Raw genomic sequence first — 25,382 nt, forward strand, 5'->3', positions numbered from 1 at the left:
GAGGCCTGGCTTTTTGCACCCTGCTCTGCAGGACACAGACACAGACCCTGCTCCCTGGAGTGTGAAATGACCATGCATTTTCAAATCAAATCAGGAAGAAGGCAGCACCAGCCTCGGCCTGGGGGCATGTGCCTGGACACCCATGGGCTCCCATTGGCAACACAGGGCCTCCATTGGGCTTCTAGACCCTCAGAGGAGGAGAGCCAGGGTAGGCTGGGAACTCCTGCGAAGGGCCTCGAGAGGTTAAAAAAGAACTTACTGGTTTTCTGTCTGATTGTAAAAATATATGCTTGTGTCGGGGAACCTGGCAAATGGAGAACAAGGAGAAAGAGAAAGCAAGCTAGAGCTGTGGACCCAGACACATTCTCATTTGTCCTCCAGATAAAGTCTCCCCACGGGAGTGGTAGCGCACGCGGGTAGCCACGTCCGCCCCTGGCTGTGCCCCGGGGCTGCCTCCACTGACCCCCTGCCCCCAAAACTGGCTCCTTTCATGTTTTAGGCTCAGCTCCAATTCAGTCCTCGGAGACCTCCCTGACCCCTGTCTGCATCCCAGTTACTTAGCCTGGGTGGATTTTTTTTTTTTTCCTGGAACTCACTTCTGTTTGTAATTGTCTCATTTCCTTGTTTATTGGCTGGCCGCCATTCCCAGGAATCTACCTGAGGGCCCTGCCTCAAGGGCTCAGGGTCTGTCCATCGGTGGGGGCTCCATTGTTATTTCTTAGAGAGCAGCGCGCCGAGGTCTCTAGTATTTCAGCCACATGAATGTGGCAATGAGGAACGTGGCCCATATGTATAAATATTCACCGAGCCCTGCCTGTGTTTTTCCTCTCTTGGAATATCTCATATATAAGCCATTCTCCTCCCCTCTCTTTCTCTGTGTGTCTGTTGTTTGTTTTCTGGAAAGGGTCAGAGTACTGAGCTGGGGGCAGGGACCTCACCGGTCCCTAACTCCTTCTTCAGCCTTTGGCAAATTCCAGGACTCCAATGCCTCTTTTTTCTTTTCTGTGTTTGAAAAGCCAATCAAGAATTCTGCCTAATGAGTTGTGAGCCCCAGATAAGATCCTGGAACTCTCAAGACTCAAAAGAAACAGTGAAGAAACACGCCGCCCCCCCCTCGCCCCACGGAAAGGTGCATACTCATTCTTTCCTTTTCAGTAAAGCCCCAGAGAGGGTCACTTGGAGAATGAGGTGCCCCAGACGCCACGGAGTACCCCGGCTCCCCTTGTGTCGGCCGCTGCTCCCTCCTCCCTAGAATCTGGGGTCACCTCTGTACTGGATCCCCGCGGAACAGGTCCCCAGTATCCAAACCCAGAAAAGAAATCTGGAGGGAGAACCCCCCGACTCCATCTGCACACTCTCTGGCCCCCTTCCCAGGCCCTGGCCGCTGCCCGAGTGCCCCAGGGGCGGGTGGGCACGGCTTGGGGCGCCCCACTGCGTCGGGGGCTGCCTCCCGGAATTGAGCGGGGGCAGGGGGCCTGGGGTACAAGGGTGTGCCTGTCAGGGTTCTAGGTGGGACGGGGGTGGGGGGGGAGGCGCTGGAGGTCAGGGTGGAGGGCGTATCAGGGACCCGCGGGGTGGCGTCACCCGACTCACCGCCCCCTAAGACATCACAATCTGGGGGCTGGGACCCCCCACCTCATCACCAACCCTTTTGCAACCACACAATCCCAGCCACAAACACCCCGGAAAAAAAAAGAAACCCGCCGGAGTCCAGCCTCCCTCCCCGCCCCGCCCCGCCCCTCCCCTCGGCCCCCGGGGCCCCCGCCCCCGGATGGGGGAGTGAGCGCGAGCCCGGCGCCCCGCACCCGCCGCCCCGCGCCCGCGCGCTGCCCGCCCGCGCCCGCCCGCGCCCGCCCGCGCCCGCGCTGCTCCGGCTCCGCGGCGCCCTCGCCGGGTGCGTGCCGCTCGCACGCCCGCCCGCCCGGCTCTCCGCGCCCGCCGCCCGCGCCCGGCCCCGGCGCCCCGGCCCTCCCGCCGGCGCTTCATGGCTGCGCAGGAATGGGACTGGTTCCAGCGCGAGGAGCTCATCGGACAGATCAGCGACATCCGAGTCCAGAACCTGCAAGGTAACGCGCCCCCGCCTCCCCGGAGAGGGGCGCCGATCGGGGGGAGCCCGGGGCCCCGGGAGCCGCTCCCCCACCCCCACCGACCGAGCTCCGACCCGCGCCGCCCCCAGCCCGGTCCTGTCCCCGTCCTGTCACTTACTGGGGGCCCTGGGGAGGGGGTGGCGGCGAGACACCCGCCCTCAAACCCCGGCATCGCCGCCCCCGGGCCAGATGAACAGTGACCCGGGAGTGGAGTGGCACACGTGTGTGTGTGTGTGTGTGTGTGTGTGGTGGGGGGCATCCCATTTGCTTTGTGGTGGGGACGTCACGACTCCCCTCCAGCCACAGCTGCGAGTTTGGAGAAGTTTGTACTTGGGCTCTTGGGGGTGCTGGCCCAGGTCAGGGAGGGGAGGAGAAAGTGCGTTATCGTGCGTGCGTGCGTGGTGTGTGTGTGTGTGTGTGTGTGTTCGCACACAGTTTCTAAGTACCTCCAGGGCTAGGGGAATTGAATGGGGGGCGGCGCCTCGCGGTGGACCGAGGAGAAGGAGGTCAGAGGCGCGGATCCGTGGGGTCAAGAGGCCGCTTTGTTCGGGGAGCTGCCCCTCCCCGGGCCTGTGGGTTCCCCGAGCAGGCTTGGGGGTGGGATAAAGGCGAGAGGCCCGCCGGCGGCACGGGACGCTGGGACCTGTGTGTATCTTGGGACGAGGTGAAAGAGAAGCTTGGGAGCCAGCAGGTCTGACCCGGGCTGGGGGTGCGGGGGTGTCTCCCGCCACAGATGAAGTGTCTTTATCTTCCCGAGAAGTCTGTCCACTGTGGAAACTTAGAAAGCACAAACATATTTAAAGGGAAAACTTCACACACAATCTCCTGGTAACCCATGCATCCACCACACATCCAAAGAAAGCTGCTTTTCGTGGAGGTGTACTTCCAGCCTCTTTCTTTTCATACGTGGACTTTGAAGAACTGAACCGAATTTCACCTCTGGGCTCTCTTCACCCATATAGACCCCGGCAGGGAAGTTTAGCAGCTTCCTCTTCAGGCTTGGATTTCTAGAGATTCCATGGTGAGGGGGTGACTCAGAGAGAGCTGGGAGGCCTGGACAGAGAGGTAATGGGGTGGGGTGGTTGGTCCCCCTCTAATTCCAAGTGGGCAGGGTGCAGTCTTGAAGGGGGTGACCAGGCAGTCAAGTTTAATTAAACATTATACCTGGTAGAATGTTTCCTGGGAGCCCACATGGTCTGCTCCACCCCTAGGCTGGGCAAGGACAGTGCAGGCAGAGGTGACTTGAAGTGGGGAGGAAGGGAGGAGCCCTGTGCACTGGACACTGGAAATCGAGTTTGTTCTGGGCTCCCCTGAACCTCTTCTGCTGTGATTGGTGTAAAACACAGAGGACTGAGCTGGAGATATTGAAAATGATCTTTTTTGATAAGTCTCACATCTGCGTCCTGTTGCCTGAGAACAGACATCCTGTTTTGGGGGTGGGCATTAATATCTTTTGCTGAGATGGCATCTAGTTTGGGCTGTCAGGGTGTGTGTGTGTGTGTGTGAGGCAATCAGTGGGTGTTTAATAAGCACATACTAACCAAATCTTGGTGCAACAGTTCCCTGCACTCCTCAACTCTCAATGTGAAGGATATCAACTTGTGAACGGATATTCAACAATATGAGCAGCTAGTTACACCTGGAACAGTGAGAGAGGGCTTCACTGAATGGGGGCAATTTGAATTGGGTCTTGAGGGTTGAGTAGGAGCTCACTGAATGGGCTCTTCTCTCTCAGCTGCCAGTGAACTGCCCTCACTTTTACTCAGTTGCCAATTACAGTTTGCGCACCAATGGGCTTTGCTGTTTTAAAAAACAAACTTTTAGCGTTGTGTGTATTATTTATGTATGTATATATAAAATGTGCATTAATCTCAAGAACAAGCTCAGTGTATTTTTATGGGTGGATACACACGTGTGACCATTACTATGGTCATGATGTAGAAATTTTCTACCTGGTTGGATGCTTTGTCTTGCTTCCCACCACCCCCACCTCAACAACACAGCTACTATTTTAATCTTTATTGCTATAGTTTTGCCTCTAGAATTTCTTACAAAATTGAATAGTACAGTGTATGTGCTCTTTTGAAATGGCCTTTGTAATGTTTGTTTTGCATTATATTGGTGCTTGTATCACATTCTTGCTTGTATCAGTAGTTCTTTTTTAAAGAATTTTTAAAAAACTACTTCATTGAAGTATGATTTACATATCATAAAATTCAACCTAAGTTTATAATTCAGTGATTTTTAGTAAATCTTCAGGATTTTGCAAACATCCTAACAACGTAGCTGGGGAGCCCTTTCATTACCTGCTAAAGGTCCCCAGTGCCTAGCATCTCTCTGTGTCGGTCGCGCTCCCAGCCCGAGACCAGGCAGAACGTACTTCCTTGTTTTTGCCAAGGACTCACCCACTGTACGGATGAACCACAGTTTGTTGATGTGAGGCCCCTTGGGTTGTTTGCAGTTCAGGCCGTCCTGGAGGGCTGCAGCTGTCAGTCCTGGGGGGCGCTGTGAAGTTGCTGGCCGATAACTGTGCGGCACTGCTCAGCATCGTTGAGAAGAGGCTGGGGGACGAGGTGGGGACAGGAATCTTTCTTGTCTTTCTCCATCTTTCCCTTGGCATCCCCATCTCTTGAGGATGCTAAACGGCCATTTTCTCTCCTCGTCTCTCTGGTGCTCAGGAAGTCCAGCCAAAAGGCCAGGTCTGGAAGACAGCCTTCATCATGCTTAGAGCATCTGCCCAAGCCAGCTGGTGGGTGTTAGCCGGCCCTGGACATGTCTGGGTGACATGTAGGCTGTGGGCGGGGCCTCGATAAACTCGGTACTAGTCAAGGGAGGCGGGAGTCCAGGCAGAAGGGTTGTTTTCCAAACTCTGTGCTTCCTTCGAGCACAGGTGGGCAGCAGTTGTCGTGGTGATGGGATGCCGGGTACAGTGGCATTTCACAGATCTGCGTCACAGGGACAGAGGCGGATCCTCAGCCTCCAACAAGCTTTTCTCTATGGCCCCAAACTGTGGAATTCTGGAATCCATGCAAATATGATTGTAATGTCACCAGACCATCCTCCTTGGAATGCTAGAATGAAGACTTCCCGACCTGTCTCTGGAGGTCGGGGTGAACAGGGCAGGAAGCATGGCCTCTCTCAGGAGGGCTGTGATGACTCCCTGTACCTGACATGTGAAGTCCTTTCGATGTGCTCGAATCCATGGGCTCCAAGAGTGTCTGCAGATGAAGAACTCTCTGACCGAGAGAGAGGTCCAGAAGGTCCAGAGACCAAAAGGTCCATTTGGGTGAGAAGCTGGCTGTGTCACCCCCCCAGGGTCCCTCTCAAGGAAACGGGGGTGGCCCAAGCTGTTGACCTTTTCAGAGGGGAGAACATGGAATTGCAGGATGTGGGCAGCTGCCACCTGGTGGCCCCCACTTCCTGGGAGCTGCGTGGGGTGAAGTGGAGGTTGGAGGCAGCCGGTTCAGGTCTGCGCCTTAGTTCTCAGCCCAGCTTTGGGCAGCCAAGGGCTGGGTGCCCTTCCGATGACAAGGCTGCCCTGACTGCACCCTTTTTGGACTTGGCCTCAGGGCCCGGCTGAAAGCTGGACCAGTTCCGGGGTCCCCTGACTGTTGGTCCAAGGCTGGTGTCGGGCCAAGACTTGGAAGATGCCCCCATTTATGTAGGGAGCCTCCAACACCCCCCCAGATTGACAGCCCTTTTCCTGTAGAGTTTAGCAAACATGTGCCAAGAGGATCGCATCATGCAGACACCAGGGAGCGCAGAGTCGGTTCCTGTCCCTGCTTTGAAGGAGCATAACACCATCATGGCACTCAGCCAGACTGGGACTCCAGTTTTCTGCTTCTGGCAGCAAAGTCATCTATTCAGTGCGGGACCGTCTCCTGTTGCACAGGCGCCTGTTGGGTCTAATTCTGTGAAGCTTGACCTCATTGTTCCTGAGTGACCTGACTAAAACCTGCACCCAGAGTTGGAGGTGGATGGAGTTAGGTAGGACTGGGCTTCCAAGGAGGCGCAGAGGTGAAGAATCTACCTGCCAATGCAGGAGACATGAGGGTTGCGGGTTCCATCCCTGGATTGGGAAGATCTGCTGGAGAAGGAAATGGCAACCCACTCCAGTATACTTGCCTGGAAAAATCCCATGGACTGAGGAGTCAGGTGGGCTACAGCCCATGGGGTTGCAGAGTTGGGCACGACTGAGCATGTACACAACGCAGCAGCGGGCTTATATAAGCCTTCCTCATTGCATCTCTAGGGGAGCCTGCTAGGTAGGGGTGTCCAGCACTGCCAGCTGGGCCCTGCTAACTGGGGTTCCCTAAGCAGCACCCCCGCCTTTGTTTCAGTGTCTCTCTCAGCCAGGATTTATCGGAGAGCAGTATCACCCAGGGTTAGCAAAACAAACTGTGTCTCGGGACACTTGGAATTGACTGCCAAACAGAGGTGGTGACAGTTCATTCAACTTTGAGCAGCCTGCCTGCCAGGCAAGACACAAACTACTCTTTAGAACTCTTTCCACAAGCTTTGGAGGCTGTTTGGGAAGTGGAGAGCTATAATGACTTGCCCCCAAGGTCATGGGCTTGTAAGTGGGGCTGAGACTAACCCAGGTCAGACTAAGCCACGTTTCCTATCTCAGTGGCTCTGTAAACCTTGGGCAAAGGCTGCCTGGGTGAAGGAGCTGGTAGCCTTAGGGCTGGGAGCCGGGAGGGCCCCTGCGGGGAGTGGGCACTGGAACCAGACCTTGAGTGTGCGTGCTAAGTCGTTTGAGTTGTGTCCAATTCTTTGTGACCCTATGGACTGTAGCCCGCCGGGCTCCTCTGTCTATGGGCTTCTCCAATCAAGAGAACTGCAGTGGGTTGCCAGGCCCTTCTCCAGGCAATCTTTCTGACCCAGAGATTGAACCCATGTCTTTTAAGTCTCCTGCATTGGCAAGTGGGTACTTTACCACTAGTGCCACCTGAGAACCTAGACCTTGAGGGCAGAGCAGTAACTTGACGGTACAAATTCTATTGTGTTACACAACACGGAAGGCAGGAAAGTGGCCCAGGATTGCCTGAAGGCAGGCTCAGGGGCAGGACTGTGCCTGTGTGCTCAGGAAGATCGGCCCTGGCCTTTATACCTGCTTCCTCCTCTCCTCCCGTTGGCCCATGCCCAGGCCCCCCTCACGCCAGCCCAGACTCCATAGTGACCTCCTCCAAGTCACCCACCACCCGGCCACCAACACACGTCCCTGCTAGTGCCTTCAGCGGGTCTCCACGGCCAACCTGAGGGCGCAAGGCAGCTCCCGTCCACCCTAGGGTCAGCATCCTTATCCATGAGTGCTGGGGTGTGGTAAAGGTCAGGCTGCGCTGGTTTACAAGGTCAAGTCCAAGTCCCTTCCTTGGTGGACGAGGCCCTGTGGGGTCTGTTTCAGGATGCCACATCAGCCTCCCCTCCCGCTCCTCGCACCTGGCACCCTCCCGACGGCAGGAGGAGAAGGGGGCGACAGAGAACGAGATGGTTGGATGGCATCATCGATTCCATGGACGTGAGTTTGAGCCAGCTCCGGGAGACAGTGAAGGAGAGGGAAGCCTGGCGTGCTGCAGGCCGTGGGGTCGCAGAGAGTCAGACGTGACTGAGCGACTGAACAACAAAGACCTCTTGTGCAGACGGCCATGGGGTCAGGACATAACGCCACGGTCAAAGCCGGTCAGCACCCAGAGAAGCCAAAGAACCGGCAGGGAATCTCTCCTGCCTCTGCCTTCCTCAGCTCTCAGAGGGCCCAGCAAGCGTGCTGGAGGTTTCTGTATAAAAAAACCACCAAGTAAATCAAATTCAGACGCTTCGCATCCTCCAGAAACTTGCTGCCCATTAAGACTCTGCCCCCAGGGCTGTGTGCTTGGTTCTAAAGAATGAGTCAGTATGTAGAACATGGCTTTTGGCCCTCCAGCTGGAGTCATGCCACTGGCTTTGAGTTAACTCTAGATTTTGCCCACGAAAGGCTGTGTTCCAGCCCCGGCTGCCTGCCTCCCTCCGGGTGCAGATTCTTCTCCAGCAGCCTTTCCAGGTGGAGTGGGTGTGCAGCTGGGGAAGCCGCAGCCAGGACAGGGCAGCTGCAGGCCCGGGTCTGGGTCCTGGCTTTGCCCGCTCGCTTGCTGTGGGATCCTGGGAAATCTCTTCCCCCACCCTGTGCCTTGGTCTCCTCATTTGCCGAAGGAAAGGATAGGACTGTCAGGGGCTCACATGGGGCCCTGGAGATGGTGCAGGGAGGGGCAGGCCCTGGACAGAGCGGGTGTGCATGCCAAGTTGCTTCAGTTGTGTCTAACTCTGTGTGACCCTATGGACTATAGCCCGCTAGCCTCCTCTGTCCATGGGATTCTCCAGGCAAGAATACTAGAGTGGGTTGCCATGCCCTCCTCCAGGGGATCTTCCCCACCCAGAAATTGCACCCAAGTCTCCTGTGTCTCCTGCATTGCAGGCGGGTTCTTTACCACTGAGCCACCAGGGAAGCCCCCTGAACAGAGCATCCCCACATAAAGCCATCCTGGTTCCAGCCCCTGGCACACATGGGTGGGCGGCCATCCTGAAGCTCTTGGCACTGCTGAGCACAGCTGGCTGCGTTCCTGAATTCTCGCTGTGAGGAGCGGGAGACTCACTCCCATTAAGGGTCCCATGTGGAAGAGGTTGCAAGTCATGAGCTCTGTTAGAAAAGCACATGTGGGTAAATGAGGCGCCTTCATGGATTATTCTTGGGCTGGTTAATCATGGTTCCTAGGAAGAGCCCAGGAACGGTCTGGGACACATACTCTGAACTAGCTGGGCAGAGTTGAAGGTTGACCCCAGGGAGGTTCAGGGACCGGCTCACACATGGTCCCTGCTCTACACATGGGCATTTGTACTGAGGAACGTTCCAGACCATGTGGAGCAGAAGCCCATCACCGAAAGTGTTGGTCTGCAGTGAGACAGTAGCCCTCCATCCAGATGGTGACACTGGAAGAGCTTTCTTGCAGAATCACTTGTTAGTGATTGACCTTGACTCCATCAGAGCAGTCCCGGGGTCCGGGGGGGGAGGCTTCTGAGCAGATCCAGTGCTCTGGGGAGCCAGCCCTTTGCCCAAGAGGCCCAGGTTACATTAACTGCCTTCCCGGAGTCAGAGAACACTCTGGCATTTAATTTTTGACCGAAACAGCCGAGACAGTGGGCAGAGTCCTGTCAACCAGCCAGAGGTCATGCCTGCCCTGCCTCAGAGGGGAAGAGAGAAGAAGAAAGTAATTGTCTTTTTAGTGGTTGAACCATTAGAAACCTTTTCTTACTCCTCCCACCCCGTCCCTGCACCTTTTATTTTTTTAAACAGTGGTGGATTGTCTTATCACAGAAGGAATTAGAGGCAGCGTCAAAAATCACAAAGGGTGGTTTTAAAGAATCTTTCACAGTTTTTCCCTGAGTAGTCCATCTGCTTTTCTTTCATTAATTTTTTTTTTCTTGTCAGGGCAGGGATTAGTGAACTATGGTCTGAAGGCTGGATCCAGCCTGCTGCCTGTTTGGGGGGAATCGAGTTTTATTGGAACACAGCTCTGCCCATTCAAATGCATCACAGTGGCACTGAGAAGCTGTGACAGCAGAGACCCACAAAACCCAAAGTGGTTACTCTCTAGGTTTGGAGTGTGGGAATCCAGAGAGCTTCCCATGGGGTGGTAGGGTCTTTTCGTTTTCTCAACCTGGACGCATGTCATGTGACGAGTCGGAGATGCTTGTGAAGGGTTGTTGCATAGACGTGGCCCAGCCTTATTTGCAGAAGGTTGACATGTGCCTGGGGTGGGTTCTGTGCCCACTTTAGAAATGGACTTCCCCCTGGAAGCCCAGCTGTTTGTTCACATAATCGTTGTTGAGTCCACCCTGGAGTGTGGGAGCTGGGATGAGGGATAGAAGGACACTCAGGACACAGTGGACAAGGGCATCTGGAGGCTGAGATGGGCACTTTAGGACTGAGGATGCCAAGGTGGGTGCTGCCAGGAGTAAGGCGCCAGGGCAGGCCTGATCCAGCCTTAAAGGTGTGGGCCTGAAAACATCTGTGGTCCCGGAGGCGGGCAGTGTGGGACCACGGGGTAGGGCAGTGTGGTGTGGGCGGGAGAGGACTCTGCTGGGGTTGCCGGCAGGGTCGGGAGGGTGCAGTGCAGGGGGTGGACCCCAGAAGTGGCCCATTCAGCTGCATTCCCCCTGCCCTTCCTGAGCGCCAGGATCCACTGCTGCTTGGAGGTTATAGTCCAGAGCTCTGAGGACCCGGAAAAGCCAGGGAGGATTTAGGAAATTTTGCAGAAGCCTTGGCATCGTTCTGGTGTCAACCAATGGGACCTTCTGCTCCTGCAGAACTTGGGCGGGGGGGAGTCTAACTGCAAAACATTAGGGCTCAATGATGTCATGCTCCACCCTGCTTACCCCTCCTAGGGGGGTGCCCTCCATGTAGGCCGGAGCCTTTGCAGTGTTTATATCCCTTTTTATATCTCTTTTAAACTATTTTTAATCTTCTACGGAATGACATACTTAAAAAGCAGCGTTCTGTGGCCTTCTTGCTGGGAACTGGGGCAGGGAGTGGGGAGGGGGCACGGAGGTGACCTGACAGTTTGGTGGTGAAATGACTGGACTCTCAGATGGGCCCTCTCTCACCTCCCACGGCCGTCAGTCCTGACCCTCAAACGTCTCTCTTGTCTACCTCTTTCTTTGCCTCTCTTGCCTGCTCTTGCAAACATCTTCCTTGTCAGTTGCCAGGACCACTGTTTTCTTGCTTCTAGCTCCTCTGGTCCCACTTCAGCCCTGCGATCCGGAGGTCTGTCTCTCTCTGTCTTGCTCTATCTTGCCAAGTCAGTCCTCTACCAAAACATTTGCCCTTGGGCAGAAACGCTGCCGTGTCCTCTGGGCACCCTCACTTCTGTGTTTGCTGGAATCAACCAGCTGCATCCAGAATAGCCGGGTCCTATTTCTCCCACAAGTCACTCCTTTCTCGTCCCTGTACCTTTGTTTGCACGTCTCCTTCTGCAGAGAATGACCGTGGCTATATCTAGGGCAGCACCCTGCCTGCGCCCGCCTGCGGAGGAATCCACACCCACCCCTCCTGGACTCCCAGCCACCCAGCCCTGAGTAGGTCCCCAGAGGAGCGCATGCATCTTTGTCCCGCCAGCTCCCAACTGCAGAACTCTTTGCCGCACTGCTATTGGCTGAACGATGGCCCCCAAACATGTTGCCAGAACCAGGGACTATGTTCCCGTACTTGGTAAAAGGGACTTTGAAGATACGATTAAGTGCAGAATCTTGGGATGATCATGGGTTACCCCGGTGGGTCCCCCTAATCACAAACATCCTTGTAAGAAGGTGGCAGGAGGGTTGGAGAGGAGATGTGTGGATGGAAGCAGAGGCCATAGTGATGCCATGGAGGGAAGGGGCCGTGAGCCAAGGAGTGCAGGCAGCCTCTGGGAGCTGGAGCGAGAAGGAAAGGATTCTCCTTTAGGGTCTCCAGGAGGAACACAGTCTGCTGATAACTTTGAGGTTAGCCTGTCACTCCTGTTGCAGACCCCTGACTTCCAGAACTTTCAGATAATACAATTGTGTTGTTTCAATCAATTGGTCGCAGCAGCAACAGGAAACTGACACATGAATGAATTACAGGTAGCTTTTCAAGCCTTCTCCTCTTTCCTGGAAGAGACACTCCTGGGGAACATGTGCACACCGTTTCCAGGGGAGTGTGATGGACACCCAGCGTGGTGCTGCTGAGTCTGAGGAGTGCAGAGGCCTGGGCTCTAGTCACAAGGCTGGCCCCCCTTGGCTGTGGAATCTGGTGAGGTGGGCTGTCTGGCCAAGGGCAGCAGGGCAGGACTTGAGGGGACAGGAGAGGGGAGCCTGCCTGGGCCTACAGAGACTCTTCACCCAGAGGTCCACGTGCCGTAGTGGTGTGATCCAAGATCACACGCAGGACTGTGAATGACCAGGGGACGATGCTCCGGGCTGGCCCTGGTGACGCGCGTGGTGAGGCAGGAAGAGGGTGGTGTCACAGCAGCCTCTCGGTACCCGCCTGCCATGTGGACCCTGCGGTTCAATATGCTTTGACAGCCATGCTGTCTCCGTTCTAATCCTTGTGTTCCTTTAGAGTTGAGATACATGAACTCCGGAAATGCTGATAACCCCGAGTAAGTCAAGTCTCGGATATTCTGGATAAACACTCTTCTATTTCATGGGAAATATCAAAGTCTATTTAGAAAACCTGAGAGCATCATTAGAGGGTTGGCTTATATGCAGTTCGTGATTTTTGGCAATGTTACATCGAGCGTTTAAAAGTTCAAACATAAACATACAATTATGAGGAACCTAAATTCCCAGAGAAGGGAAGGAAGGCCCTCATCACTCTTCACTGTTTAAGCGTGCTCGAATGACATATTCCTGTTGTCTCATTTGTGTCCCTGAACTCCCCCTCTCTGCTTACCTGAAGGTCACCCCATAACCTTCTTTGCTCTGGTTCCATCAGCTCCACGATGTTAAGTTTATGAAACCAATAGTGCTCACTGATAATGGCACTTTTATTTTTTTCTATGTTTATAAACAAGGGGGGATTGCAATCAGATGTTCCAGGAATTCCCCAAACATGCGGGACAATGAAGACGGCAGTGTAGCTCAAAAGGTTCCCCTGTGCTATAGCTTGTCCCTGTCTTGTCAGGTTGATTCAGCTGAGACCTGGCTTGAGTGACTAAGGATGATTTTGGGCATCGATGTTGTAAAAATGTACTCAGTCAAGTCAGGGATGGATGGGGCTTTGATGCTGTGATTATGGGGAGTGTGGGGATGGAGGGTCGACCCCTTGCTGGACCCTGCCACTCATCTTCCAAATAACCCCAGTGGTGGGCATTGTTAGCTATCACCCCCAAACTAAGGCTGAGCAAGAACACCACAAATGCCAAGCTCTACTGAGCTAGAAAGTGGTAGAACCAAGAAACAGAACCAAGTCTGGGCCGATGGAGTAAGTTGAGGGGAAGGGATGTTGATAGGGGAGACTGATGGGACTTGGATTTGGGGGCCAGGGGGAAGACTTGGTGAGTCCTGGCTTAAAGCTGGCTGTGGAGAGGGCAGTTGATTTGGAACCCAGGAAGAAAACTGGGCCAGGCTAAAGGCTGTTTGGCCAGCTGTCAGCCAGCCTTGGGTACTGCTTCTTATCAGAGTGGGCTCGGTGACTCAGCTGTTTTGTAAGTCATGTGCACACCAGGCTCCTCACACTGTGACAAAGTCAAGTCTGAATTCCCAACTGATGGTTCCTGACTAGTGATTCCCAGGGGCAACTCTGAGAAGAGGCGGGACAAGGATCCCCTTTCAGAGGTTGACAAGATGAATTCCCTATAACCTTGAATTATGGCTGAAGTGGCTAGAGGCAGTCATGGGAAACCAACCTGTCAGCCTCACCCTGTGCTGTATTGTGGCCACAGCAGATTATGAAGCACAGTCGGAACCCTCTGAGGTCGGTGGTGTATCCCCACTCTACAGATGTAGACACTGAGGCCTGGCGAAGTTTGGCTACTTTGCCCCGTCCCGCCACTAGTGACATGAATTTGAGCCAACTCTGGAAGATAGTAAAGGACAGGGAAGCCTGGCATGCTGCAGTCCATGGGGTCACAAAGAGTTGGACACGACTGAGTGACTAACCTTCCCCACTCTGGTGTCTGAGACTTACATTGGCCCTGCATACTTATCAGCACCTGCTGAGGCCGGTCTGCCCAAGTTTATGCACTTTCCCTTGATGTACACAAGGGACTGTGTGTGTGTGTAGCTCTCTCTTGGAGAACTGGTCTGGCCTTTGAGCTTGACTCTAATCTAAAACAAAACAAAACGCAATACCTTCCAACTCAAAGCCGAAGGCCTTGGGGCTGGGTGGCAGTGGGTTGGCAGGCCTGGGTGATGGCCTGTTGGGTTCCCGAAGTGTTGTGGGCAAGTGCAAGGTAGTGGCATGTGATGACTCAGCTGTGCAGGGAGGGTTGGGGAGGACAGGGTGCCATGATGCTGTGGGACCGATGGTGGGCTGGCAGAGGGGGAGGCCAGGAACCAGAAGAGCGTTACCCTTGATAAACTGTGACCACCCAGGGTGGGCACTGCTGGGCTTGGATTTGTTATTAGTTGTGGCTTGTTGACTGTTGGTTTGCCCTGGTAGACCAGAAGGCTCAGTGGGTCAGGCACTGGGACCTGTCTCATCCACTACTCTATCCCAGGGCCTCGCCTTCTGTATCCCAGGCTCAGTGTATGCTCAGTTAATACTGGATGAATATATGAATGCAGACTCAGAAGGCAAGTATAGATTCTGCTGCTGCTGCTGCTAAGTCGCTTCAGTCGTGTCCGACTCTGTGCGACCCCATAGACGGCAGCTGACCAGGCTCTGCTGTCCCTGGGATTCTCCAGGCAAGAACACTGGAGTGGGTTGCCATTTCCTTCTCCAATGTGTGAAAGTGAAAAGTGAAAGTGAAGTCGCTCAGTCGTGTCCGACTCTGTGCGACCCCATGGACTGCAGCCCACCAGGCTCCTCTATCCATGCGATTTTCCAGGCAAGAGTACTGGAGTGGCTCTGGAAAAACTAGGGTTTAGGTTTCAGCCACCCTTTAAAACCGCCTAGCTGTAGATGTCTGGGCCTGACTGTCTTTTCGGTGAAAGGGGGGATGATCCCAGCTTCCCTTAGTTGTGAGAACACCCAGTGATGTCACCCGTCTTCATCCGTGTCTGTTAATCCCTTTCCCTTTCCAAGGCACCTGAGGCTGTAGTGTTCTCCAAGGTTTATGTGCTCCAAGATTCTCCCAGCTGATGGTTTTGCTCTTTTCTTCCATTTCTGTAAATAACATGCATGTGTTCCTTCATCTTGATATTTTGGTTCTAGGCTCTGATTTCGTGCTATGGGAAAGAAGGAGGTAAGTCTCCTTTTTACCTCTTTTAACCACCGATCTTTCCTGTCCCCCTCGCTTCCCAATATACTGTCATCATAATTTTGGTAAGATGGGTAACTGAAGATAACAGTGATCCTACTGCTGCTGCTAAGTCACTTCAGTCGTGTCCGACTCTGTGTGACCCCATAGACGGAAGCCCACCAGGCTCCCCCGTCCCTGGGATTCTCCAGGCAAGAACACTGGAGTGGGTTGCCATTTCCTTCTCCAGTGATCCTGCTAGGCTGGTACAATTCAGAGCTTTGTCGTGAAGTAAATCATAGTCCCCGTTCCTGCTCTGCCTTCTGATTTCCTTGGCGTTGCCTGGTGTTGTTGGCATGTGTGTTTGAATTATCCTCAAACTGGGTGAGTGTCCTCGACAGTCCCTCACGTCATCTGGATGCATCAGGTAAATTCTCTGTTTCCTCTTCTTCAGCACTTCAGGATCTTCCGACCTGTCCCCAGTCCGGACTCATTTCCCTCACACCTGGGACCTGGCTGACACCAGAGGCCTCTGTCACCATCACCTGTGGCTCCCTTCTGTCCTAGGTCAGGGCTGCCATTTCCTGTCTGCCTCTATGGCTTTGTCCCTTGAATATAGGAGCACATCCTTCCTGAGAAAGAGTGATCAGAGGGCTGAATTTTCTGTGAATTTGCATGTGGGGAAATTGGGTTTATGTTCCTCTAATTCTTGATTTGCTAGATTAGCTGGGCATCAAATTCAAGGTTGGAAATCATTTTCCTTCTGATTATTAAAAACCTTGCCCCACTGTCTTCTGGCTTGCAGGGTTTCAGTTTTTTGATTCTTGCTGTGGCCTGTTTTGTTCTCCCTGAAAGTTGATAGAATCCTCTTTTAGTCCCCAGTTCCCTGAGACTTCCAGGTCACTTGCCCTGGTGCTGGCCTCTTTTCATCTGTCATGCTGAGCTCCTATGAGATCCTTCCATCTGGAATTATGTCTTTCAGTTCTAGGACATTTTCTGGAATTCTATCATGGTTTCTGCTCCTTGGTTTTCTCTAATCTGCTGGAACTTCTTTTATTTGGATATTGGTCCTCCTGGACGAATCTTCCAATTTTCTTATCGTTTTCTGTTTTCCATCCCTTTTGCTTTTTGCTCTACTTTCTGGGAGATTGCATCAATTTAATGCTCCACATTTTAATCTATCACATTTTTAATTTGCTAGAGTTCTTTCTTATTCTTAGCAGAAGTTCAGCATCTTCTCTTTCATACCGAGAATTGTAATGATGGACGGTGGTGGCCAGGGTGATGCTTTGAAAGGTAGTGGCTTGAGAGCACAGAGCCACACGGCCCAGTTTGAATCTCACTTCTGCCACTTCTTTGCTTTGTGACTTCAGGCAAGTTATTTGACCCCGTCATTCTTCAAATGCCTCATCTGTAAAATGAGAATAATCAGCCTGGTATCTGTCTCAAGAGCTACAGTGATTACAAGAATGACCAGAGGTGAAGGGTTGAGAGCTGCCCATGCACACTGGGTGTGCTGACATGTGTGTGTTCTTTCTGCCTTTCCCTCTGTTTACTGTGTTTGTTTGATCTGGAGCTTTCACATTAGAAAATTCTTTCTTTAGCTGACTCATTCACAGTCCTTGGTTGGCTTCTCATATTTAAGAGTTGGGGACTAAAAAGTGTCCTCAGAGCACAGGGGGCAGGGCTTCTTGACCAGAACTCCCCTGATGGGTGCCCTGTGGATTGTGTCATGGGGATACCCAATGCCACTATGTTTAACTCTTTCCTTCTGTCTGAGCAGACTCCTCATGGAAGGGTCTTGCAGTCTCCTGTCTGGAGGGTCAAAATCAGACTGCTGGGGGTAAGGGCTGGAGGTCTGGGAGCTGAAAGAAAGAAGAAGGCTTAGGACAGGGTGATCCTCTGCATCCAGTATGTGTAAAATCATTTAATCTGCCTGTTTTGAGTACAATTTGCATTGAGACCTCTCTTTCCCCTTTTAGAGAATAAACTTCCAGTCTTCTGCCTGGTGGAGGAGGGACAGTCGCCCACCGGGGTGTGGGGAGGGGAAACCAGGACACAGCTGGTTCTTTCCTTTCATCGTCTTTTTGCATTCTTCAACCCCAACCTGTTTCCTGAGGTACCTGTCAGCACTCTTTTCTGGGCCTTTGAGATGTCTGCCTTGTACATGGAATTGGTTTTTGTCCCTTATCACTGCCATTTGATTTTGTAAAAATGTTTTACTGGAGTCCAGTTGCTGTACAGCACTGTGTTGGCTTCTGTGCAGCAGAGCGAGTCAGCTATACATACGCATCCTCTTTGTTTGACTTCCATCCCATCTAGGTGATCGCAGAGCACTCAGTAGAGTTCCCTGTGCTGTACAGTAGGTTCTCATTAGTTCTGTTTTATGCATAGTAGCGTATATATGTCAATGCCAGTCTCCTGTTTCCCACCACCCCTGCGATTTCTTGAATTTGGTAAACCAAATCAGAGGTCGGTCTTTTCCCTGCTCTGCAGAATTTGTCACTGTGTCCCCTTCTGTCCTTTCCATCCTGGAGGGTTTCTGTTCTCTGTCCGCAATAACATCCACCAGGCAAGATCCCTTTCCTCTAGGTTTTATAGCGTTTCCAGATGAACTGGAATTAGAGTCCATGTCCTGTCTGTCCTCTTTTTCCAAGAAGGCACTCCCTCGCTTTTCCAAGAGTCTCAGGACAGCCTCAGAGGAAATTGGCAGGCAGGTGCTGCATTCACCTTAGTCTTGAAGATTCCAAGCATGAAGATGCTTGCTTGGCGATGTTCCCTTCCCTTCTGACTGTTTTCCAGAGCCCACTGCTGAATACTCATTACCAGGAGACCTTGGGGAAATCATGGTGCGGGGGGTGAGGTGGAGGGGAGGCGGGCGTGAAACAGTTACCTGGTGGCTGCTTTTCAGCCACACACTGTGGATACCTGGGGCTGGGGACCCAAGGGAGTCAGGGATCTGCACGGGCTGCATCTGTTCAGGTGGAAGGACTTTATCCCTCGAACTTGCCACCAAGGTCCCCCCAGGCATCAACACCCTGATCAGTGGGCTGAAAACTCCTCTCACCTTGACAGGCGGGATTTTAATTGGACCCCCTGTGCTAACCTTTATGTGCTTGTTTTGGTGTTTTTGTTTTAAAGCAGCTGCCTCTGCTGCCCATGAGTTGCCTTGGTTCCTTGGAAGAGAAAAACCAAACTACTGAAGGAACAGGTTGTTTGGTTTCTACATTGTTTGATGTTGGAACCCTGCCTGCTTTTATAAAACGTTCCCAAGCCCAAAGCCACCGGCTACCTGGGGGAGAATTGGCTGGGGCCAGGCTTTGAAAGTTAAGCTATTCTTCATGGCGTGATTAAAGATTATCCTGCCTGAGCCTCCATCAGACACTGCCAGGCTGACTTGACTTGATTGTCTAGATTTGTGAGTGGATTGGATTACACTGGAGAAGGAGCACAGGAGAAACATTCTTTGGAGAGTCCAGTAAAGACCAAAGCAGTACATGACCCCCCAGGACCCCTGAAATGATGCCTCTTTGTCCTGCAGCCCTTATCAAGGAAGCATGTTTGATAAATATGAACAAAACCAGAGAAAGAATAGCCTGTCTGATCATGGCAGAATGAGGTGTTGGAAGCCAGGAGTGAACTTGAATTTTAGTTCCTTCACTTTGTAGCTGTAGAACATTAGCCAGATTACGTGTCCCTGTGGAGTTTTGATCTCTTTCACCTGTAATGTCACTTTGATCGCAGGAAGGCCCTCCCAGGGTTGTTTGGAGGATTCAAAGAAGTTGTGAATGCTGAGTGCCTGCCACTAACCAGGACTTTTGAATAAATGTTTCCTTCTTTATTTTAAGAAAAAGAGGAGTTGTGTTGGTATGGTGGTCGATGTTTTGGTAGAGGTTCAACTGAACAATTATGAATGAATCCGTCCCTTAGTATTTTGAGGTCAGATTTGGTGGAGGCCACAGGGCAGTAGTAGTTGACAAGCACTAAGTAAGGTGTCTAGCTGGAGGCTGGAATCCCTTGGAGATGGGCAGGATGGTGGGGGCCAAGCCATCCAGGAGGTGCCACGTAGCGGGACCATGTTTTGGTGGGCACTGTGGGTGGTTAGGTGGTGAGGGAGAGGGTTGGTACCAGCCAAGGGGCAGAGGCAGGAATGTGCCGGAGTGTTCAGAAGGAGACTGGTCCAGCCTGGGTCGGAAAAGGGTCCAGAGGGTGTATCCTCATGAATAATGAAGTGATTTTTGGGCTCATTTTTCCCCTTGCCACCGTGTCACCTGGAGACATGGTCTGAGCTGGCTTGTGTCCAGAATTCCACAATGCGTAGGTATTGGGGGGATGCTGTTGGGTTTTGGAGCAGATGGTCTTCTTTAGGTGGGATGTTCCACGTGTTACAGGAGATTTAGCATCCTTGGTTGTGCCCACAAAATGCCAATCGTATAATGATCAAAACCTCCTTCTACTTGGGGGAATTGATGCTTTTGAACTGTGATGTTGGAGAAGACTCTTGAGAATCCCTTGGACTGCAAGGAGATCAAACCAGTCAATCCTAAAGGAAATCAATCCTGAATATTCATTGTGAAAGGCCTGATGCTGAAGCTGAAACTCCCATACTTTGGCCATCTGATATGAAGAACTAGCTCATTATGCTGGGAAAGATTGAAGGCGAGAGGAGAAGGGGACGACAGAGGATGAGATGGTTGGATGGCATTACTGACTCAATGGACATGAGTTTGACCAAGCTCCAGGAGTTGGTGATGGACAGGGAAGCCTGGCATGCTGCAGTCCATGGGGTCGCAAAGAGTCGGACTTGACTGAGCGACTGAACTGAACTGAACTTGGGGGAGTGTTACCACCCATTTGAGAACAGGGCACCATGTATGCAGATGAAAGGGGGAACGTTGTGTTTTTCTAAAGAGCCGTCTCCACTCTCGGACACAGAGGAGCTTTGGTGACTACGTGTGCCCCTCACTCAAAAGACTCTTTGATAGGACACCCCAGCTTTGAGGCTCTTGGAAAATCAATAGTTGATGTAATAGTTGTTCTGTGAATTGTGTCCATTATTACCAGAGTACTCTCCAGTTCTTGGAAGTGTCCAGCAAAGTGATGCAACAATGCACGACCCTTTGGACTATTCACGGAAAATGGCTTAATGCCTCGGGTGCAGATGCTGCAACTTTTATTTGTTTTCCAAAATACTGCCTCTTTTCTCGCCAAATCAAACCAACCAGAATTCTTTTGGTTCCTGAGTGAACTTCATGCCACAACAACTTGCAACAGGTATTTGTTGAGTATCTGCTTGATGCCAGGTGCTCTCCCAGGTGCCAGGGAGAGACAGCCCTCATCTCTGTCCACGGAAGGGAGTCAGTCCCCCGGGTCCCACCAGGATATAATGACGACTGTGATAGTGGATGGTTATGAGAGCGTCCAGCAAGGGAAGTCTGCAGCAGGTGCTGTGTGGGCTTTCAGACGAGGTGACATTTTAAGTTGATGTGAGAAGGATAAGTGGGAATTAGCCAGATGGAAGGGGAGAGGCACATTCCAGGCAGAGGAGACGTCTCACCCCGAGGCTGAGGCGGGCAAGCGCATGGCTTGTGGACACGGCTCTACCAACTGGAGGGGCCGGAGGTGGCCTTGGGGGCTGTATGCGATCTGGAACACCTCGTGCACAGAGCCCTGGGCGAAGGTGGGCATGTCTTTGGAGTTGAGGCAGAGCTCCTGGATTTTTTCCATTCTGTGAAGCAGTAGACTGGGGCGATATGCCATTATCACAGGGGCCAGAAGGTCTGTGATTTGCCTCCATGCAAATAGGCTCAGCTCTGGGGCTTCCCTGGTGGTCCAGTGGTTAAGAATTCGAGTTTCCACTGTAGGGGAACAAGTTCGAGCACTGGTCAGGGAACTAAGATCCTACATGCTGCGCAGTGTAGCAAAAAGAAAAGAAGTTAACAAATAGGCTCAGCTCTGAAGAGGGGCTCCCTGCCACTGGTAGAACATGGGTTGGCTCTAGTCCCTGGAGTTGGGGTGCCTTGGGCACAGCAGGCATTGTGGTTCTGGTGTCCTGTGGGCGTGTCCTCTCCTGTCCCCACACGCTTCTCTCTCATTTCCTTTTCCTGCACTGACCTAGTTCAGGCAGATCTGCCCCTCCCAACCCCCACAAGACAGGAGAGGCTGCTCCCTTCAAGTGTCATTTTTCTGGGTTGGGGATGATGAAAATGCAGATAATAAAGGCAATGTATTCACCACTTGTATAACCATCATGTCCCCATATTGAATGCGGTGTGCCAAGAGCTCTGTTGGGTATTTCATATTTAATTCTTACTGCCACTGTATGAGGAGGGGAATTACCTCATTTTTCATGTAGGAAATTGAGGCTCAGAGAGGTCAAGTGTGAGGTTCATGGTCACATAGTTGGGGAGCAGCTGGATCGGAATTTGGCTTCCGGTATTTCTTGCTCTAAAACCTGTGCTCTTTCCTCTAAGCCATACTCATCCCAAGATTGCCTCAGGGACTGCAATTAGCAAGCACGTGGCTCTGGCCTCATTCAGCCGCCTCTGTGGACCATAGTATCCTCAATGGAAACTGAGGGGTGAGATTTGGACTACCTGTTATGGTAGCCACCAGGCACCTGTGCCTACAAGCGCATGTCCGATTGAGATGTGGTGTGAGTGTAAAATTTGAAGACTTTTGGAAAAATGTGAAACAAAGTAGTTTGACAATATTTTGTTTTCTTGTTGAGATGAAAATACTTTGGATATAATAGGTTAAACAAAGTATATTATTAAAGTGAATTTCGCCTGTTTCATGGGACTTTCTACAATGTGTCTACTAAAAACTAACTTCACAGGTGTGGCTTGCATTATATCTTGACTTGGCAGGGCTGGGTTAGACTATGATTCTGGAGGGCCATTTCATGCTTAAGTGTGCAGACTCTGGGGCTTGTATTGCTCTTACTCCTGTGTGGGGTCTTTGAGCCCCAAGACCGCTTTGACTTCTTTACTCTGTGGTTGACTCTCCAAGTAGGGGCTCTTACCCTTGACTCCTGCCTGACTTCTGACTCCATTGCGGGAAAGAAATTTACCTGCTGTAGTAGCATCTGCCACCCTGGACAGGTTGCTTCACCTTTTCTAAGTCTCAAATGCCTCATCCATCAAGTGGAGGTGGATCTTGTCCTCCTCACAGGGTTGTTCTGATAAAACAATGTCTGTAAAACCCCACACCTAGTGGAGCTCTGCACACACCCACCCCCTCTCACAGTCTACAGCTGACGTTTGTCACCCTTGCAACAGAGTCCAGTTGCGGTTGGCATCATCCCTGCCATCACTGGTGTTCATTTCTCTAGCAAATTTGTTGGTGAAGATATGCGGCAGAGTCAAATGAGCCTCCCGCCCTGCTGGACTGCTGGCCAGGAGTTGAGAGTTGGGGAAGTGGAGTGTTGCCCCACCCTGTGCCCTGGAGGCCAGGATGTGGGTTGGAGTCTCGACTTGACTTTGCATCTGATACTGGGAACTCAGAGTCCTCTGAGAAAATGGGTCAAGTATCCACCTGGAATCCTGTCTCCAGAGGCCGTAGATCCCAACTCTGGTCCATCTCTTTGGGCTTCATGGGCTCAGATCTAGAAGCTCTGGGGTTAAAGAGTTAAAATGGGTCACTAGGGTGCTGGTGGGGCAGTTCTGGTGGGCACAGATGGTGGTGATGAGAGGGCAGGTATAGGGCAGGGGGGACTGTGCTGTGCTGTCTGAATCGGAGCCCTGATGTGCCATAGAAGTCGTGGGCTGCAGGATCAGCCCCCTGACCTCCTAGGCTCTGTTCCCCAGAGTACTTAGAGGAAACCAAGTCCTGATTTACTGATAATGTACGTGAAGCACTTGGCATGACCTGGTGGCATGTGTCTTCTGTGTTATCATCTGTGGCAATGACTGTTTTTGGTTTCACAGGGTCGTCAAAGTCAGGCAATCACCGTCTGGGGCTGCAGACTCACCTGTCACACTTGCCGCTGTTAGTTTTGTGTGGCCCCTTCTGGTCATTTTCTTGTGCGTTTGTGTTTTCCTCACTTGTATCAGTTACCCATTTGAGTCCTACTTTTTTCTGCTCCCTGTCGTGTCTGATCCAGCCCCTTCTTCCGTGCTGTTGGGTGGCCTCCCTGGTGCCCCGTGCTGGGTGAGGCCCCCTCTGCCCTTGGCATCGTGTCTCAGCTTCTGTCCCTTCGTTGTCACTAGGCTGTGACTTGTCCCCTCCTCCATCAGACATGAACCCTTTGTGGGAGGGTCTGGTCTGAGCAGCCTCCATGGGCTGGTCCAGCAGTGCCCAGAGAATAGACACACCACTTCCCACCGAGCGCCCGGGTTGGACTTCTTGTAACCAGCTCCGTCCTGGGAGGTGTGAGGCTGCGCTCCAAGCAGAGTTGCCTTCTTGAGCATCTTACGCTCTGCAGGCATCTCCACTTCGGGTGATGTATTCTCAGGGTGTGTGCTCAGTTGCTTCAATCGTGTCCAACTCTTTGTGACCCTGTGAACTGTAGCCCGCCAGGCTCCTCTGTCCACGGGCTTCTCCAGGCAAAAATGCTGGAGTGGATTGCCATGCCCTCCTCCAGGGGATCTTCCTGATCCAGGGATCAAACCTGGGTCTTCTGCATCTCCTGCACTGCAGGCGGATCCGTTACTGCTGAGCCACCAGGGAAGCCCATTCTCAGAATAGGGCCCTTGGAAAACGATGAGCGGGTCAGACGTGGTGTGGCTCTTTGTTAACCTTGATGGTGAGAGGAGCCTGGCGGGTTACAGTCCATAGGGTCGCAGAGTCGGACACGTTGTGGGGGAGTCACATTCCTGTCACTAAGGTTACCATCTTTTTGCATGACTGATCCCTTCCTCCCTGAGGTCCCTGGGCTGGTGACTCTGTGGCCCCTTGAACAGTTTCTTATCTTCTCGATGCATTTGGTCTCCAAGAGTGGTAGACGGCACAGGAGAAGGTTGTGGTGGCTAAAAGGGGAGCCCTTGTCAGGCAGCGAAGGGTGACCTGGGATGGGACGAGCTGAATCCATCAGCTCCTCCTCAGGCAGATAGATCTTTCTGTCCCTAATGACAAGAGAGAACGAGGCTCCCTGAGGAGCTTTGTGGTTCACGGGGGCACAAAACTTGGGGAGAAGTGGGGGAGGAGAGAAGGGGTGCTGCAGGCACGAACCAGTTGGGAAGCAGGTGCGGCAGGGGTGGTCAGGTGGGCTGAGTCTGGGCGGTCATTGACCTTGCAGTTGGAAGGCTTGTCTAGAATGCTGTGCCTGGACTATGGTCCTCTCTCTGCAAGGGCTGGCCTGGCCGTGGAGCAGCTGGACTGCTCCTCCCCTGCTGGTGGGAATGCAAAATGGCACAGCCACTTTGGCAAAGTTTGGTTGTTTCTTATTTTTGTTGTTGTTGTTTAATATGTTACTTCTTTATTTATTTACATGTGTTGGGTCTTAGTTTTGGGACACAGGGTCTTTCGTTGCAGCACAGACACTCTACTTGTGTCGTGGGCTTCATAGTTGCAGTGCTCAGGCTTAGTTGCTCTGAGGCACTTGGGATCTTGGGTCCCAGACGAGGGATTGAACCCAAGTCCCCAGCATTGCAAGTGGATTCTCAACCACCGGACCGGGGAATCCTGGCAGTTTCTTATAAAGCGAAACATACACTTTTTGCTGTTTGATCCGGCAATTCCCACCTTGAGGAATATGTGTGTATATGTGTGTGTGTGCTCAGTCGTGCCCGACTCTTTGCGACCCCATGGACTGTAGCCCGCCAGGCTCCTCTGTCCATGGGATTCTCCAGGCAAGAATACTGGAGTGGGTTGCCATTTCCTTCACCAGGGGATCTTCCCGACCCAGGGATCAAGCCCGCGTCTCTTGTGTCTCCTGCACTGGCGGGCAGGTTCTTTACCACTAACACCACTTGGGAAACCCTATGGGAATATTTATAGCTGCTTTATTCCAAAAGCCAAAAACTGGACACGATGCGAATGTGCCTCAGTTGGTGAGCAGTGGAACAGTGCTGAGAAAGAAAAAGTTCCCGCACGTGTGACATACCTGGGTCTCCAAATCATAGTTTTAAAATGGCCTTGTGGTTATCAGGGGCCAAGAACCAGGGAAAGAACATTGGCTACTGTGGGGCACAGAGGAGCTTTGTGGTTGGGTGGGGTGATAGAGTAGTCTATATCTTGAATGTGCCGGCTCCATGATTTTATTCGTTGAAACTTTACAACACTGTACATGACAGGGTAAATTTTACTATATGTAAATTATACATCAATAAATCTGACTTTCGAAAGAGACAAAGCGTGAAAAACCTCTGACATGCTGATAATCACTGTATCAGTTTTTTTTTTCTCTTGATTCTGGTGTGTTCATTTATTCAGGATGGCATAAGAGTGGCCTTTTATGGTC

The 25,382-nt window shown here is 52.2% G+C and overlaps 1 protein-coding gene across 3 annotated transcripts in view; it reads left to right on the plus strand.

Annotated features, from left to right (window-relative positions):
* Nucleotides 1–1,925: 1,925 nt before the first annotated feature.
* The window catches only part of CLMN (calmin), a 132,935-nt gene continuing 109,478 nt past the window's right edge, over nt 1,926–25,382 (plus strand). For all 3 annotated transcript variants that reach the window (XM_088829872.1, XM_055418472.2, XM_055418473.2), the window contains exon 1: nt 1,926–2,066. In XM_088829872.1, the coding sequence (XP_088685998.1) occupies nt 1,985–2,066 (82 nt within the window). In that variant the 5' untranslated portion in view covers nt 1,926–1,984. The remainder of the gene's footprint in view (nt 2,067–25,382) is intronic.

The sequence above is a fragment of the Moschus berezovskii genome, chromosome 21 (assembly GCF_049115385.1).
Source record: "Moschus berezovskii isolate FMDL1 chromosome 21, NW_MosBer_1.0, whole genome shotgun sequence".
Classification (NCBI taxonomy): domain Eukaryota; kingdom Metazoa; phylum Chordata; class Mammalia; order Artiodactyla; family Moschidae; genus Moschus; species Moschus berezovskii.